The sequence below is a fragment of the Macaca fascicularis genome, chromosome 7 (genome assembly GCF_037993035.2).
Source record: "Macaca fascicularis isolate 582-1 chromosome 7, T2T-MFA8v1.1".
NCBI classification, from domain to species: domain Eukaryota; kingdom Metazoa; phylum Chordata; class Mammalia; order Primates; family Cercopithecidae; genus Macaca; species Macaca fascicularis.
The window spans coordinates 156,373,524-156,388,438 of NC_088381.1; the positions used below are offsets into that span (position 1 = coordinate 156,373,524).

Here is a 14,915-nt window from a genome sequence, read left to right on the forward strand (position 1 = left end):
GGTATGTGTGTAAAGAAATATTACATGCACATATACACAACCCACACCACATTTATAACATATACACAGACACAAAACCCACACCACATAGTCAGCTTTTAAAAAGAAGGAAATCCTGTGATTTCTGTCATTTGTGACAACACAGATGAACCTGAAGGTTCATTTTAGATTCCACATGTAAGTGAGGTAATGTGGTACTTGCCTGTGTCTGGATTATTAAACATGTATGTGTGCAGTCTAAAGTGGGCACCCTCAAAGAGGCAGAGAGTAGAATGGAAATTGCCAGGGGGAAATGGGGAGATGTTGGTCAAAGAGTATAAAGTTTTAGTTATGCAAGTTGAGTAAGTTCTGGAGATCTAGTGTACAACATTAATTAGAGTTAACAGTACTGTATAATATACTTGAAATTTGCTAAGACGGTACATCTGTGTTCTCACCACAAAAAAAGAAAAAGTGGTGACTATGTTAGGTGATACATTAATTATCTTGATTATGATGATTATTCACAATATATATCAACATATCAGATTAAATGCCTGAAACATATATAATTTGTCTGCTATACCTTAACAAAGCTGAAAAAATTATTACCTAAACAATCTAATATATACAAACTTAAATAGAATGACTACCTGGTCATGACTGGAAATAATATATTAACCAGATAAATTTGGTTAATGTATTGACTGGACCAAAAGAAAGGGCATATCTTGTTATAAGATAAAAAGATTCTATATAATGCAAATGTATTATATTGATACGTACTTTTTAAAGTATTGATACTTTTTTTTTTTTTTTTTTGAGACAGAGTCTCGCTCTGTCGCCCAGGCTGGAGTGCAGTGGCCAGATCTCAGCTCACTACAAGCTCCGCCCCCCAGGTTTACGCCATTCTCCTGCCTCAGCCTCCCGAGTAGCTGGGACTACAGGTGCCCACCACTGCGCCCAGCTAATTTTTTGTATTTTTTTTTTTAGTAGAGACGGGGTTTCACTGTGTTAGCCAGGATGGTCTCGATCTCCTGACCTCGTGATCCACCCGTCTCGGCCTCCCAAAGTGCTGGGATTACAGGCTTGAGCCACTGCACCCGGCCAGTATTGATACTTTTTAAAGTAATTTCTAAATTCAATGTGAGCTCAATTAAGATGCCAAAAATGAATATTGTTCATATACTACTTGACAAAATGTTCCAAAAGTAACCTACATATATATGAGAAAATAGCCATAAATAATCTGAACATGAATAGAAAAGGGTAGTAGAGTAGCCCTACTAAGTATTTAAAAGTATTTTAGGTCAGGCATGGTGGCTCACGCCTGTAATTCCAGCACTTTGGGAGGCTGAGGTGGGAGAATCACCTGAGGTCAGGAGTTCGAGACCAGCCTGTAGAGAAACATGGTGAAACCCCCTTCTCTACTAAAAATACAGAAATTAGCCAGGTGTGGTGGCACGCACCTGTAGTCCCAGCTACTTGGGAGGCTGAGGTACGAGAATCACTTGAACCTGGGAGGCGGAGGTTGCAGTGAGCCAAGATCACGCCATTGGACTCCAGCCTGGGCAGCCTGGGCAACAAGAGTGAAACTCTGTCTCAAGAAAAAAAAAAAGGAAAATCAAAATCACAAATGTAAAATAATCATTCTGAATAACATTTAATTTAGTTTGCTAGAGTTTGTTCATTGATTTATTCAGCATATGTTTTTTGGGCCCCTGCTATGTGCTAGACACTATTCTAAGGGCTGGGACTAAAGAGGTGAACAAGACAAATTTCCTGCTTTTGTAGAGTTCACACTGTAGTTGGAGGAGACAAACAATAAGCGAATACCAATAAATAGATAAAGAATATGTCATATGGTAATAAATGCAATGGAAAAAAATGACTGAGAGTCCTTTGGAGGAGAAGGCCTTGCTGATAAGGTGACAGTTGAGCAGAGACCTGAAAGAATTAAGGAAGAGGCATGTAGCTGTCTGGTGAAAAAGCAGTCCAGAGGAAACAGCAAGTATAAAAGCCTTGAAATGGTGTCGTGATTGGTGTTTTCAAAAAACAGCAGGGAGGGCTGTATAGCTAGTATGAAATAAGCCAACTGAAGAGTAATAGATTAAGTCACTGAGATGGAACAGAGGGATGCAGATGATAAAAGGCAGTGGCCATTGCACAGACTTTGGCCTTCACTCCGAATGACATTGCAAGCCATTGGAGGGTCTTGAAGAGAGGAGTAGCAGGACCACTTTTACTTTTAAAATCATCCCTTTGGCTTCATAGTTGAGAATAGTCTGTAAGAGGCAATTACAGAAGCAGAATGACTAGTTAGAAGACAAAAAATAATCCAGATGAGAAATAATGGTGACTGGGACCAGAGTGGTTGCAGGGGAGAGAGATTGAAATAATTGGATTCTGGAAACATTTCAAATGTATGTCAATAGTATTTACTGATGGGTTGGATGTAGATGTAGTATGAGGGAAAAAAGAGGAGTGAGTCAGAAATGACTTCCAAGACTTAGAACCTGTCAGCCAAAAGGATGGAGTTATGATTTACTGAAGTGAGCAATATCATAGGAAAAGATTGAGAGGAGAAAGCAAATCAGTAGTTCAGTGTTGGTCATTACATCTGAAATAAATGCCTATTACACAGCCAGTTGGCAACCCTGAGGAAGCAGTTGGAGTGCAGGTCTGGAATTCTAGAGACAATTTCAGGATAGAGCTAAAAATTTGGGATTCGACAGCATATAAGGGGTATTTAAAGAATTGCTTACATTTTTTGTTTTTAAAATTTAGATTTAGGTATTTATCCATGCTTATTTATCCATGCTATTTTCTGCTTTTAGTCAGTTAAGGCAGGAGTTTTTCCTTTTTGCTATATAAACCAAATTGTGATGGCTTAGAGTAATTGCAAATATTATAATCACCAAATTAAGTGTAATTAATAATCATTCTTCATTATATATGATTTTTCATTATAATGAATTTGGCTTAGAAACAGGCTTTCTAGACACATAAAAAGAGAACTCTGGATTTGAGCCATCTCTGTTTTTATAAGCTACTCTGTACGTTTCTGTCATAGCAGACTACCAACTTGATCAGTACCTAACCTGGAATGTAGTTTGTTGAATTATTTAAATATTTTCATTTTTATAGAAGTTTTATTGAAAAATAATTTACATACTATAAGATTCACTGAGTTTTACTAAATTTACAGAATTGTGTAACCACAAAGTAATTTTAGAACATTTTCATCAGTTTATGAAGATCCCTTGCACCCATTTGCAGCCACGCTGCAAATTCCTACCCCTAGCCTCAGGTAACCACTAATCTACTTTTATTTTTTTTTAGTATTCTATCTTTTGTTATTGGAAAAAGAAGAAATTCTATTAAATAAATATATTTACAGATCAAAATGATCTTTAATCTATTTGTAAGTAGTTTCCACAATTGCATTTGTGTATAGTTTCTTTAGAGAAGAAAAATATTGACTAAAAAATATCCAGGTGTTCTTTTTTTCCCTTTTTCTTTTTTATTATTATACTTTAATGTCTGGGATACATGTGCAGAAGATGCAGGTTTGTTACACAGGTATACATGTGCCATGGTGGTTTGCTGCACCCATCAACCTGTCATCTAAATTAGGTATTTCTCCTAATGCTATCCCTCCTGGAGTCCCCCAATAGGCTCCAGTGTGTGATGTTCCCCTCCCTGTGTCCATGTGTTCTCATTGTTCAACTCCCACGTATGAGTGAAAACATGCAGTGTTTGGTTTTCTGTTCCTGTGTTAGTTTGCTGAGAATGATGGTTTCCAGCTTCATCCATGTCCCTACAAAGGACATGAACTCATCCTTTTTTATGGCTGCATAGTATTCTATGGTGTATATGTGCCACATTTTCTTTATCCAGTCTGCCATAGATGGGCATTTGGGTTGGTTCCAAGTCTTAGCTATTGTGAATAGTGCTCCAATATACAAACATGTGCATGTGTCTTTATAGTAGAATGATTTATCATCCTTTGGGTATATACCCAGTAATGTGATTGCTGGGTCAAATGGTATTTCTGGTTCTAGATCCTTGAGGAATTGCCACAGTGTCTTCCATAATGGTTGAACTAATTTACATTCCCACCAACAGTGTAAAAGCATGCCTGTTTCTCCACATCATGTCTAGCATCTGTTGTTTCCTGACTTTTTAATGATTGCCATTCTAACTGACATGAGATGGTATCTCATTGTGGTTTTGATTTGCATTTCTCTAATGACCAGTGATAATGAGCTTTTTTTCATGTTTGTTGGCTGCATAAATGTCTTCTTTTGAAAAGTGTCTGTTCATATCCTTTGCCCACTTTTTGATGGGGTTGTTTTTTTCTTGTAAATTTGTTTAAGTTCCTTGTGGAGTCTGGATATTAGCTCTTTGTCAGATGGCTAGATTGCAAAATTTTTCTCCCAATATGTAGGTTGTCTGTTGACTCTGATGATAGTTTATTTTGCTGTAGAGATGCTCTTTAGTAGATCCTGTTTGTCAGTTTTGGCTTTTGTTGCCATTGCTTTTGGTGTTTTAGCCATGAAGTCTTTGCCCATGCCTATGTCCTGAACGGTATTGCCTAGGTTTTCTTCTAGGGTTTTTACGGTTTTAGGTCTTACATTTAAGTCTTTAATCCATCTTGAGTTAATTTTTGCATAAGATATAAGGAAGGGGCCCAGTTTCAGTTTTCTGCATATGGCTAGCCAGTTTTCCCAACACCATTTATTAAATAGGAAATTTTTTCCCCATTGCTTACTTTTCTCAGGTTTGTCAAAGATCAGATGGTTGTATATGTGTGGTGTTATTTCTGAGGCCTCTGTTCTGTTCCATTGGTCTATATATCTGTTTTGGTACCAGGATCATGCTGTTTTGATTCCTGTAGCCTTGTAGTATACTTTGAAGTCAGGTAGCATGATGCCTCCAGCTTTGTTCTTTTTGCTTGGGATTGTCTTGGCTATACCAGCTCTTTTTTTGGTTCTATATGAAATTTAAAATAGTTTTTTCTAATTCTGTGAAGAAAGTCAATGGTAGTTTGATGGGGATGGCACTGAATCTATAAATTACTTTGGGCGGTATGTCCATTTTCACAATATTGATTCTTCCTATCCATGAGCATGGAATGTTTTTCCATTTGTTTGTGTCCTCTCTTATTTCCTTGAGCAGTGGTTTGTAGTTCTCCTTGAAGAGGGCCTTCACATCCCTTGTAAGTTGTATTCCTAGGTATTTTATTACTCTTTGTAGCAATTGTGAATGGGCGTTCACTCATGATCTGGCTCTCTGTTTGTCTGTTTTTGGTATATAGGAATGCTTGTGATTTTTTGCACATTGATTTTGTATCCTGAGACTTTGCTGAAGTTGCTTATCAGCTTAAGGAGATTTTGGGCTGAGATGATGGGGGTTTCTAAATATATAATCATGTCATCTGCAAACAGAGACAATTTGACTTCCTCTCTTCCTATGTGAATACCCTTTATTTCTTTCTCTTGCCTGATTGCCCTGGCCTGAACTTCCATTACTATGTTGAATAGGAGTGATGAGAGAGGGCATCCTTGTGCCAGTTTTCAAAGGGAATGCTTCCAGCTTTTGCCCATTCGGTATGATATTGGCCGTGGGTTTGTCATAAATAGCTATTATTTTGAGATACATGCCATCAACATGTAGTTTATTGAGAGTTTTTAGCATGAAGGGCTGTTGAATTTTGTCAAAGGCCTTTTCTGCGTCTATTGAGATAATCCTGTGGTTTTGTCATTGGGTCTGTTTATGTGATGGATTACATTTATTGATTTGCGTATGTTGAACCAGCCTTGCATCCCAGGGATGAAGCCGACTTGATCGTGGTGGATAAGCTTTTTGATGTGCTGCTGGATTCGATTTGCCAGTATTTTATTGAGGATTTTCACATCAATGTTAGTCAGGATTATTGGCCTGAAATTTTCTTTTTTTCTTGTATCTGTGCCAGGGGTTGGTATCAGGATGATGCAAAATGAGTTAAAGAGGAGTCTGTCTTTGTTGTTTGGAATAGCTTCAAAAGGAATGGTACCAGCTCCTCTTTGTACCTCTGGTAGAATTCGACTGTGAATCCGTCTGGTTTTGGACTTTTTTTGGTTGGTAGGCTATTAATTACTGTCTCAATTTTAGAACTTGTTATGGGTCTACTCAAGGATTGAACTTCTTGTTTAATCTTGGGAGGGTGTATGTGTCCAGGAATTTATCCATTTCTTCTAGATTTTCTAATTTATTTGCACAGAGGTGTTTATAGTATGATGATAGTTTATATTTCCGTGGGATCAGTGGTGATATCCCCTTTATCATTTTTTATTGTGCCTTTTTGATTCTTCTCTATTTTCTTCTTTATTAGTCTGGCTAGTGGTCTATTTTGTTTATCTTTTCAAAAAACCAGCTCCTGGATTTATTGATTTTTTTGAAGAGTTTTTCACATCTGTATCTCCTTCATTTCTGCTCTAATCTTAGTTATTTCTTGTCTTCTGCTAGCTTTTGAATTTGTTTGCTCTCGCCCTTCTAGTTCTTTTCATTGTGATGTTAGGGTGTCAATTTTAGATCTTTTCCGCTTTCTCCTGTGGGCATTTAGTGCTATAAACACCCCGTCTAAACACTGCTTTAGTTGTGTCCCAGAGATTCTGGTACGTTGTGTCTTTGTTCTCATTGGTTTCAAATAACTTATTTATTTCTACTTTAATTTCGTTATTTACCCAGTAGTTATTAAGGAGCAGGTTGTTCAGTTTCCATGTAGTTGTGTGACTTTGAGTGAGTTTCTTAATCCTGAGTTCTAATTTGATTGCACTGTGGTCTTAGAGACTGTTTGTTATGATTTCCATTCTTTTGCAATTGCTAAGGAGTGTTTTACTTCCAATTATGTGGTCAGTTTTGGAATAAATGCGATATGGTGCTGAGAAGAATGTATATTTTGTTGATTTGGGGTGGAGAGTTCTATAGATGTCTAGTAAGTCTGCTTGGTCCAGAGCTGAGTTCAAGTCTTGAATATCCTTGTTAATTTTCTGTCTTGTTGATCTCTTTAATATTGACAGTGGGGTGATAAAGTCTCCCACTATTATTGTGTGGGAGTCTAAGTCTCTTTGTAGGTCTCTAAGAACTTGGTTTATGAACCTGGGTGCTCCTGTATTGGGTGCATATGTATTTAGGATAGTTAGGTCTTCTTGTTGCATTGATCCCTTTACCATTATGTAATGCCCTTCTTTGTCTTTTTTAAATCTTTGTTGGTTTAAAGTCTGTTTTATCAGAGACTAGGATTGCAACCCCTGCTTTTTTTTTTTTTTTTTTGGCTTTCCCTTTTCTTGGTAAATATTCCTCCATCCTTTTATTTTGAGGCTATGCGTGTCTTTGCCCTGACATGGGTCTCCTGAATACAGCACACCAAAAGGGCCTTGAATCTTTATCCAATCTGCCAGTCTGTGTTTTTTAATTGGGGCATTTAGCCCGTTTACATTTAAGGTTGCTATTGTTATGTGTGAATTTGATCCTGTCATTATGATGCTAGCTGGTTATTTTGCCCGTTAGTTGACGCAGTTTCTTCATAGTGTCAATGGTCTTTACAATTTGGTATGTTTTTGCAGTGGCTGGTACCAGTTTTTTCTTTCGATATTTAGTGCTTCCTTCAGGAGCTCCTGTAAGGCAGGCCTAGTGGTGACAGAATCTCTCAGCATTTACTTGTCTGTAAAGGCTTTTATTTTCCCTTCGCATATGAAGCTTAGTTTGGCTGGATGTGAAATTCTGGGTTGAAGAATGTTGAATATTGGCCCCCACTCTCTTCTGGCTTGTACGGTTTCTGCAGAGAGACCCGCTGTTAATCTGATGGGCTTCCCTTTGTGAGTAACCCGACCTTTCTCTCTGGCTGCCCTTAATATTCTTTCCTTCATTTCAACCTTGGTGAATCTGAAGATTATGTGTCTTGGGGTTGCTCTTCTCAAGGAGTATCTTCATGGTGTGCTCTGTATTTCTTGAATTTGAATGTTGGCCTGTCTTGCTAGGTTGGGGAAATTCTTCTGGATAATACCCTGAATCGTGTTTTCCAGCTTTATTCTATTCTCCTGGTCACTTTGAGGTACATCAATCAAACGTAGGCTTGCTCTTTTCACATAGTCCCATATTTCTTGGAGGCTTTGTTCATTCCTTTTCATTCTTTTTTCTCTAATCTTGTCTTCATGCTTTATTTCATTAAGTTGATATTCAATCTCTGATATCCTTTCTTCCACTTGATTGCTTCAGCTATTGATACTTGTGTATGTTTCACAAAGTTCTCGAGCTGTGTTTTTCAGCTCCTTCAGGTCATTTATGTTTTTCTCTAAACTGGTAATTCTAGTTAGCAATTCCTCTAATTTTTAAATCAGGGTTCTTAGCTTCCTTGCATTGGGTTAGACTATGTTCCTTTATCTCAGAAGAGTTTGTTATTACCCACCTTCTGGAGCTTATTTCTGTCAATTCCTCAAACTCATTCTCTGTCCAATTTTGTTCCCTTGCTGGCGAGAAGTTGTGATCCTTTGGAGGAGAAGAGGCATTCTGGTTTTTGGAATTTTCAGCCTTGTTGCACTGGTTTTTCCTCGTCTTTGTGGATTTATCTACCTTTGGTCTTTGCTGTTGGTGATCTTTGGATGGGGTCTTTGTGTGTATGTCCTTTTTGTTGACGTTGATGCTATTCCTTTCTGTTTGTTAGTTTTCCTTCTAACAGTCAGGCTTCTCTGCTGTAGGTCTGCTGGAGTTTGCTGGAGGTCCACTCCAGACCCTGTTTGCCTAGGTATCACCAGTGGAGGCTGCAGAACAGCAAAGATTGCTTCCTGTTTTTCCCTCTGGAAACTTCGTCCCAGAGGAGTACCCACCAGATGCCAGCCGGAGCTCCCCTGTATGAGATGTCTGTCGACCCCTGCTGGGAGGTATCTCTCCATCAGGAGGCACAGGGGTCAGGGACCCACTTGAGGAGGCAGTCTGTCTCTTAGAGCTCACATGCTGTGCTGGGAGAGCCGTTGCTCTCTTCAGAGCCAGCAGGCAGGAATATTTAAGTTGGCTAAAGCTGCGCCCACAGCCACCCCTTCCCCCAGGTGCTCTGTCCCAGGGAGATGGGAGTTTTATCTATAAGCCCCTGACTGAGGCTGCTTCCTTTCTTTCAGATATGCCCTGCCAAGAGAGGAGGATTCTAGAGAGGCAGTCTGGCTACAGCAGCCTTGCGGAGCTGCGGTGGGCTCCGCCCAGTCTGAACTTCCTGGCGGCTTTGTTTACACCATGAGGGAAAAACCGCCTACTGAAGCCTCAGTAAGGGTGGACGCCCCTCCCTCCACCAAGCTCTAGCATCCCAGGTCGTCTTCAGACTGCTGTGCTGGCAGGGAGAATTTCAAGCCAGTGGAGCTTAGCTAGCTGGGTTCCATGGGGTGGGATCCGCTGAGCTAGACCATTTGCCTCCCTGGCCTCAGCCCCCTTTCCTAGGGAGTGAATGGTTCTGTCTCACTGGCATTCCAGTTGCCACTAGGGTATGAAAGAAAACTGCAGCTAGCTCAGTGTCTGCCCAAATGGCCACCCAGTTTTGTGCTTGAAACCCAGGGCCTTGGTGGCATAGGCATCTGAGGGAATCTCCTGGTCCGCGGGTTGCGAAGACCACAGGTAAAGGATAGTATCTGGGCCAGAGTGTGCCGTTCCTCACAGGAAAGTCCCTCATGGCTTCCCTTGGCTAGGGGAGGGAGTTGCCCGACCCCTTGCGCTTCCTGGCTGAGGCAGTGCCACACCCTGCTTCAGCTCGCCCTCTGTGAGCTGCACCCACTGTCTAACCAGTCCCAATGAGATGAGCTGCGTACCTCAGTTGGAAATGCAGAAATCACCTGCCTTCTGCACTGATCTCGCTGGGAGCTGCAGACTGGAGCTCTTCCTATTTGGCCATCTTGCCAGCCATCCTATATTTCTTCCAGGTATTCTTTATCCTACCATACTTGCAGAGAAATTCATATATAACAGTGGTGTACTCCAAATAACTGTTAACATTTTTTCCAGCAGTAAAGTCATTAAACAATTCTTATAATATTCCATTAACTCCCATTTCCCTTCACTTCATCCTGAACAGCTACTTTGATCAAGGAGAAAGCATTCTGGCAGAAGAATTATGACAAACAGTGCTGACACTTTAGACATCAACCTTCTGTTTTTCTTCTCTTTCTGCTACTATCCTCTTCGTCTTTTCTTACTTTTAACTTTAGATTAAGGGGCTACAGGTTTGTTACAAAGATATGTTATGTGATGCTGAGGTTTGAGATACAAATGAACCCGTCACCCAGATAGTGAGTATAGTACCCAATACTTTTTGAGCCCACACCTCCTCTCCCTCCCCCTTCTTCTAGTCTCTAATGTCTGTTGTTCCCACCTTTATGTTCATGCGTACCCAATGTTTAGCTCCCACTTATAAGTGAGAACATACAGTATTTGGTTTTCTGTTTCTGTATTAATTCACTTAGAATAATGGCCTCCAGCAACATCCATGTTGCTGCAAAGGACATGATTTGTTCTTTTTCATGGGTATGTAGTATTTCATCCTGCATATGTACCATATTTTCTTTATCCAATCCACCATTAATGGGCACCCAGGTTGATTCCATATCTTTGCTAATGTGGATAGTGCTGTGGTAGATATGAGGGCTTGTGTCTTTTTGGTGGAATGACTTATTTTTCTTTGGGTTTATACACAGTAGTGGGATTGCTGGGTTGAATGGTAGGTCTATTTTTAGTTCTTTGAGAAGTCTTCAAACTACTTTCCGCAGTCGCTGAACTCACATTCCCAACAACAGTGTGTAATTCCTTTTTCCCCGCAGCCTTGCCAACATCTATTATTTTTTGACTTCTTAATAGTAGCCATTCTGGCTGGTATGAAATAGTATCTCATTGTGATTTTGATTTGCATTTCTCTGATGATTAGTGATATTGAGTACTTTTTTATGTGTTGGCTGCTTGTATGTCTTCTTTTGATAAGTATGTCCTTTTCTCACTTTTTAATGGGGTTGTTTTTCTTCTTGATTATTTTTTTTTTCTTTTAGTTCTTCATAGATTCTTGTATTAGGGTTCTCTAGAGGGACAGAACTAATGGAAAATATATATATATATATAAAGGGGAGTTTATTAAGTATTAACTTACATGATCACAAGGTCCCACAATAAGCGTTCTGCAGGCTGAGGAGCAAGGAGAGCCAGTCCGAGTTCCAAAACTAAAGAATTTGGAGTCCGATGTTCGAGGACGGGAAGACTCCAGGATGTAGGCTGGGAGGCTAGATCAGCCTCAGTCCGTTACGTTTTTCTGCCTGCTTTATATTCAATGGCAGCTGATTAGATGGTGCCCACCCAGATTAAGGGTGGGTCTGCCTTCCCCAGCCCACTGACTCAAATGTTAATCTCCTTTGGCAGCACCCTCACAGATACACCCAGTATCAATGCTTTGCATCCTTCAGTCCAATCAAGTTGACATTCAGTATTAGCCATCACAATTCTTGATATTAGTTTTTTGTCAGATGCATAGTTTACAAATATATTCCCCCATTCTGTTGGTTGTCTGTTTACTCTGTTGATAGTTTCTTTTGCATTGCACAAGCTCTTTAATTTAATTAGGTCTCACTTGTCAATTTTTGTTTTTGTTGCAATTGCTTTTGAGGACTTGGTCACAAATTCTTTGCTAAGGCCAATGTCTAGCAGAGTATATCCTAGGTTTTCTTATAGGACTTTTATAGTTTTAGGTCTTACATTTAAATCTTTAATCCATCTTGAGTTAATTTTAATATATGGTGATAGGTAGGGGTCTAGTTTCATTCTTCAGAATATGATTTAGCAACCTATCCTGGCACCATTTATTGAATAAGGAGTCTTTTCTCCATTGCTTATTTTTGTAGACTTTATTGAAGATCAGTTATGTGTGCAGCTTTATTTCTGGGTTCTCTGTCTGTTCCACTGGTCTATGTATCTGTTTTTGTACCAGTACCATGCTGTTTTGGTTACTGTAGCCTTCTAGTATAGTTTGAAGTCGGATAATGTGATGCCTCCAGTTTTGTTCTTTTTGCTTAGGACTGCTCTTTTTTGGTTCCATATAAATTTTAGAATAGTATTTTCAATTTCTGTGAAAAATGATGTTAGTAGTTTGATAGGAATAGTGTTGAATCTCTAGATTGCTTTAGGCAGTATGGACATTTTAATGATATTGACTCTTCCAATCCATGAACATGGAATGTTTTTCCATTTGTGTGTGTCGCCTCTGATTTCTTTCAGCAGTATTTTGTAGTTCTTTTAGATATCCTTCACCTCCTTAGATATTTTCATAGGTATTTCATTTTGTGTGTGTGTGCAGCTATTGTAAATGAGATTGTGTTCTTGATTTGGCTCTCAGCTTGAATGTCATTGGTGTATAGAAATGCTACTGATTTTTGCACATTGATTTTGTATCCTAAAACTTTACTGGAGTTGTTTATTAGTTCAAGAAGCCTTTTGGCAGCATCTTTAGGGTTTTCTAATTATAGAATCATATCAGGAAAGAGATAATTTGACTACTACTTTTCCAATTTGGATGCATTTTATTTCTTTCTCTTGCCTAATTGCTCTGGCTAGGACTCCAGTAGTATGTTGAATAAGAGTGGTGATAGTGGACATCCTTATGCCATTCCAGTTCAAAAGAGGAATGCTTCCAGCTTTTGCCCATTCAATATGATGTGGGCTGTGGGCTTGTCATAGATGGCTCTTATTATTTTGAGGTATGTTCTTTCGATGTCTAATTTGTTGGGGTTTTTATTTTTTTTTAATCATGAAGGATTGCTAGATTTTTTAAAGGTTTTTGCTACATGTGTTGAGATGATCATAAGGTTTTCGTTTTTAATTCTGTTTATATGGTGAATCACATTTATTGATTTGCATATGTTGAACCAGCCTTTCATTCCAGGAATGAAGCCTACTTGATTGTGGTTTATTAACTTTTTGATGTGCTGTTGGATTCGGTTTGCTACTATTTGTTGAGCATTTTTGTGTCTATGTTCATCAGGAATATTGGTCTATAGCTTTCAGTTTTGGTGTGTCTTTGCCAGATTTTGGTGTTATCATTATGCTGGTTTCATAGATTGGGTTTCATAGAATGAGTTAGGGAAGAGTCTTTTCTCAATTTTTTGGAAAAGTTTCAGTAGGACTAATACCAACTATTGGTATATCTGGTAGAATCTGGCTGTGAATCTATCTGGTCCAAGGCTTTTTATGGTTGGTAGGGTTTTTTTTATTACTGGTTCGATTTTGGAACTCAGTATTGGTCTCTTCAGGGTTTCAATTTCTTCCTGATTCAATATTGGGAAATTGTATGTTTCCAGAAATTTATCCATTTCCTCTAGATTTCATAGTTTCCATGCATAGAAATGTTCTTAATAGTCTCTAAGGATCTTTTCTATTTCTGTAGGATCTGTTGTAACATTGCCTTTGTCATATCTGGTTGTGCTTATTTGGATCTTCTCTTTTTTCTTTGTTAATCTCACTAACAGTCTATTGATCTTGTTTATCCTTTCAAAAAACCAACTTTTTATTTCATTGAACATTTATATGGATTTTGGAATCTCAATTTCAAGTATTTCTGCTTTTAGATAATTCTTTTCTACTACTAGCTTTGGGATTAGTTCTTGTTATTCTACTTCCTCAAGTTGCAATGTTAGATTGTTAACTTGAGATCTTTCTATCTTCTTGATGTAGGCATTTAGCACTGTAAACTTGCCTCTTAACACTGCTTTTGCTGCATCTCAGGAATTTTGGTATGTTGTGTTTCTGTTTTTTTTTATTTCGAGGAGTTGTTTGTTTTTTTTTTAAATTTCACCTTGTGTTGTTTTACCCAAAAGTCATTCAGGAGCAAGTTGGTTTAATTTCCATGTAAAATTATGTGGTTTTGAGGAATCCTCTTGGTGTTGATTTCTACCTTTTTTTCCACTGGGATCCAAAAATATACTTGGTGTTGTTTCAGTTTTTTTAAATTTATTGAAACTTGCCTTATCATCGAGCATATGGTTGATCTTAGAGTATGTTCCACATGCAGATGAGAAGAATGTTTATTCTGTGGTTGTTGGGTGGAGTATTCTTCTGTAGATGTCTATTAGGTCCAATTGGTCAAGTGTCAAATTTAAATCCAGAATTTCTTTATCAGTTTTCTGCCTTGAGGGTCTATCTAACACTGCTAGTGGGATGTTGAAGTCCCCCACTATTAATGTGTGGCTGTCTAAATCCTTTCATAGGTCTAGAAGTACTTGTTGTATGAATCTGGGTGCTCCAGTGTTGGGTGCAAATATATCTAGCATAGGTAAGTCTTGTTGAATTGAACTCTTCATCATTGTGTAATGCCCATCTTTGTCCTTATTGCTGTTGGTTTAAAGTCTGTTTTATCTGATACAAGAATAGCAACCCCTGCTCTTCTATTTACTATTTGCATGATAGGTTTTCTTCATCACTTTACTTCAAGCCTGTAGGTGTCATTACATGTGTGATGGGCCTCTTGAAGATAGTAGAAGGTTGTTTTTTTATTTTTTAAATAAAAAATTATTTTATTTTTAAATAAATATAAATAAAAAGTGGTTCTTGCCACCTTGTGCCTTTTAAATGGGTACATTTAGACCACTTACATTCAAGGTTACTATTGATGTGTGAGGTTTGAACCTGTCATGGTGGTGTTTGCTGGTTGCTTTGTAGTCTTGATTGTGTAATTGCTTTATAGGGTCTGTGAACCTCTGTATTTACGTATTCTTTTATGGTAGTGAGTATCATTCTTATGTGTGCATGTTTAGAACTTCCTTGAGCATTTCTTGTAGGCTCGGTGATGTAGTTTGGGTATTTGTCCCCACTCAAATGTCACATTGAAATGTAACTCCTAGTGTTGGGATTGGCCCCTATTGGGAGGTGATTGGATCATG

At 38.5% G+C, this 14,915-nt stretch overlaps 1 protein-coding gene across 19 annotated transcripts in view; it reads left to right on the plus strand.

Moving 5' to 3' along the window:
* The window catches only part of SPATA7 (spermatogenesis associated 7), a 63,869-nt gene that overhangs the window by 19,655 nt on the left and 29,299 nt on the right, over positions 1-14,915 (plus strand). The window contains exon 1 of one of the 19 annotated variants that reach the window (XM_073997994.1): positions 9,652-9,926. The exons of 17 other annotated variants lie outside the window; for them this stretch is intronic. In XM_073997994.1, coding sequence (XP_073854095.1) covers positions 9,803-9,926 — 124 coding nt within the window. In that variant the 5' untranslated portion in view covers positions 9,652-9,802. Of the gene's footprint in view, positions 1-9,651; positions 9,927-14,915 lie in introns of those variants that run through there. One more of the 19 variants, XM_065549184.2, reaches the window with a different exon arrangement.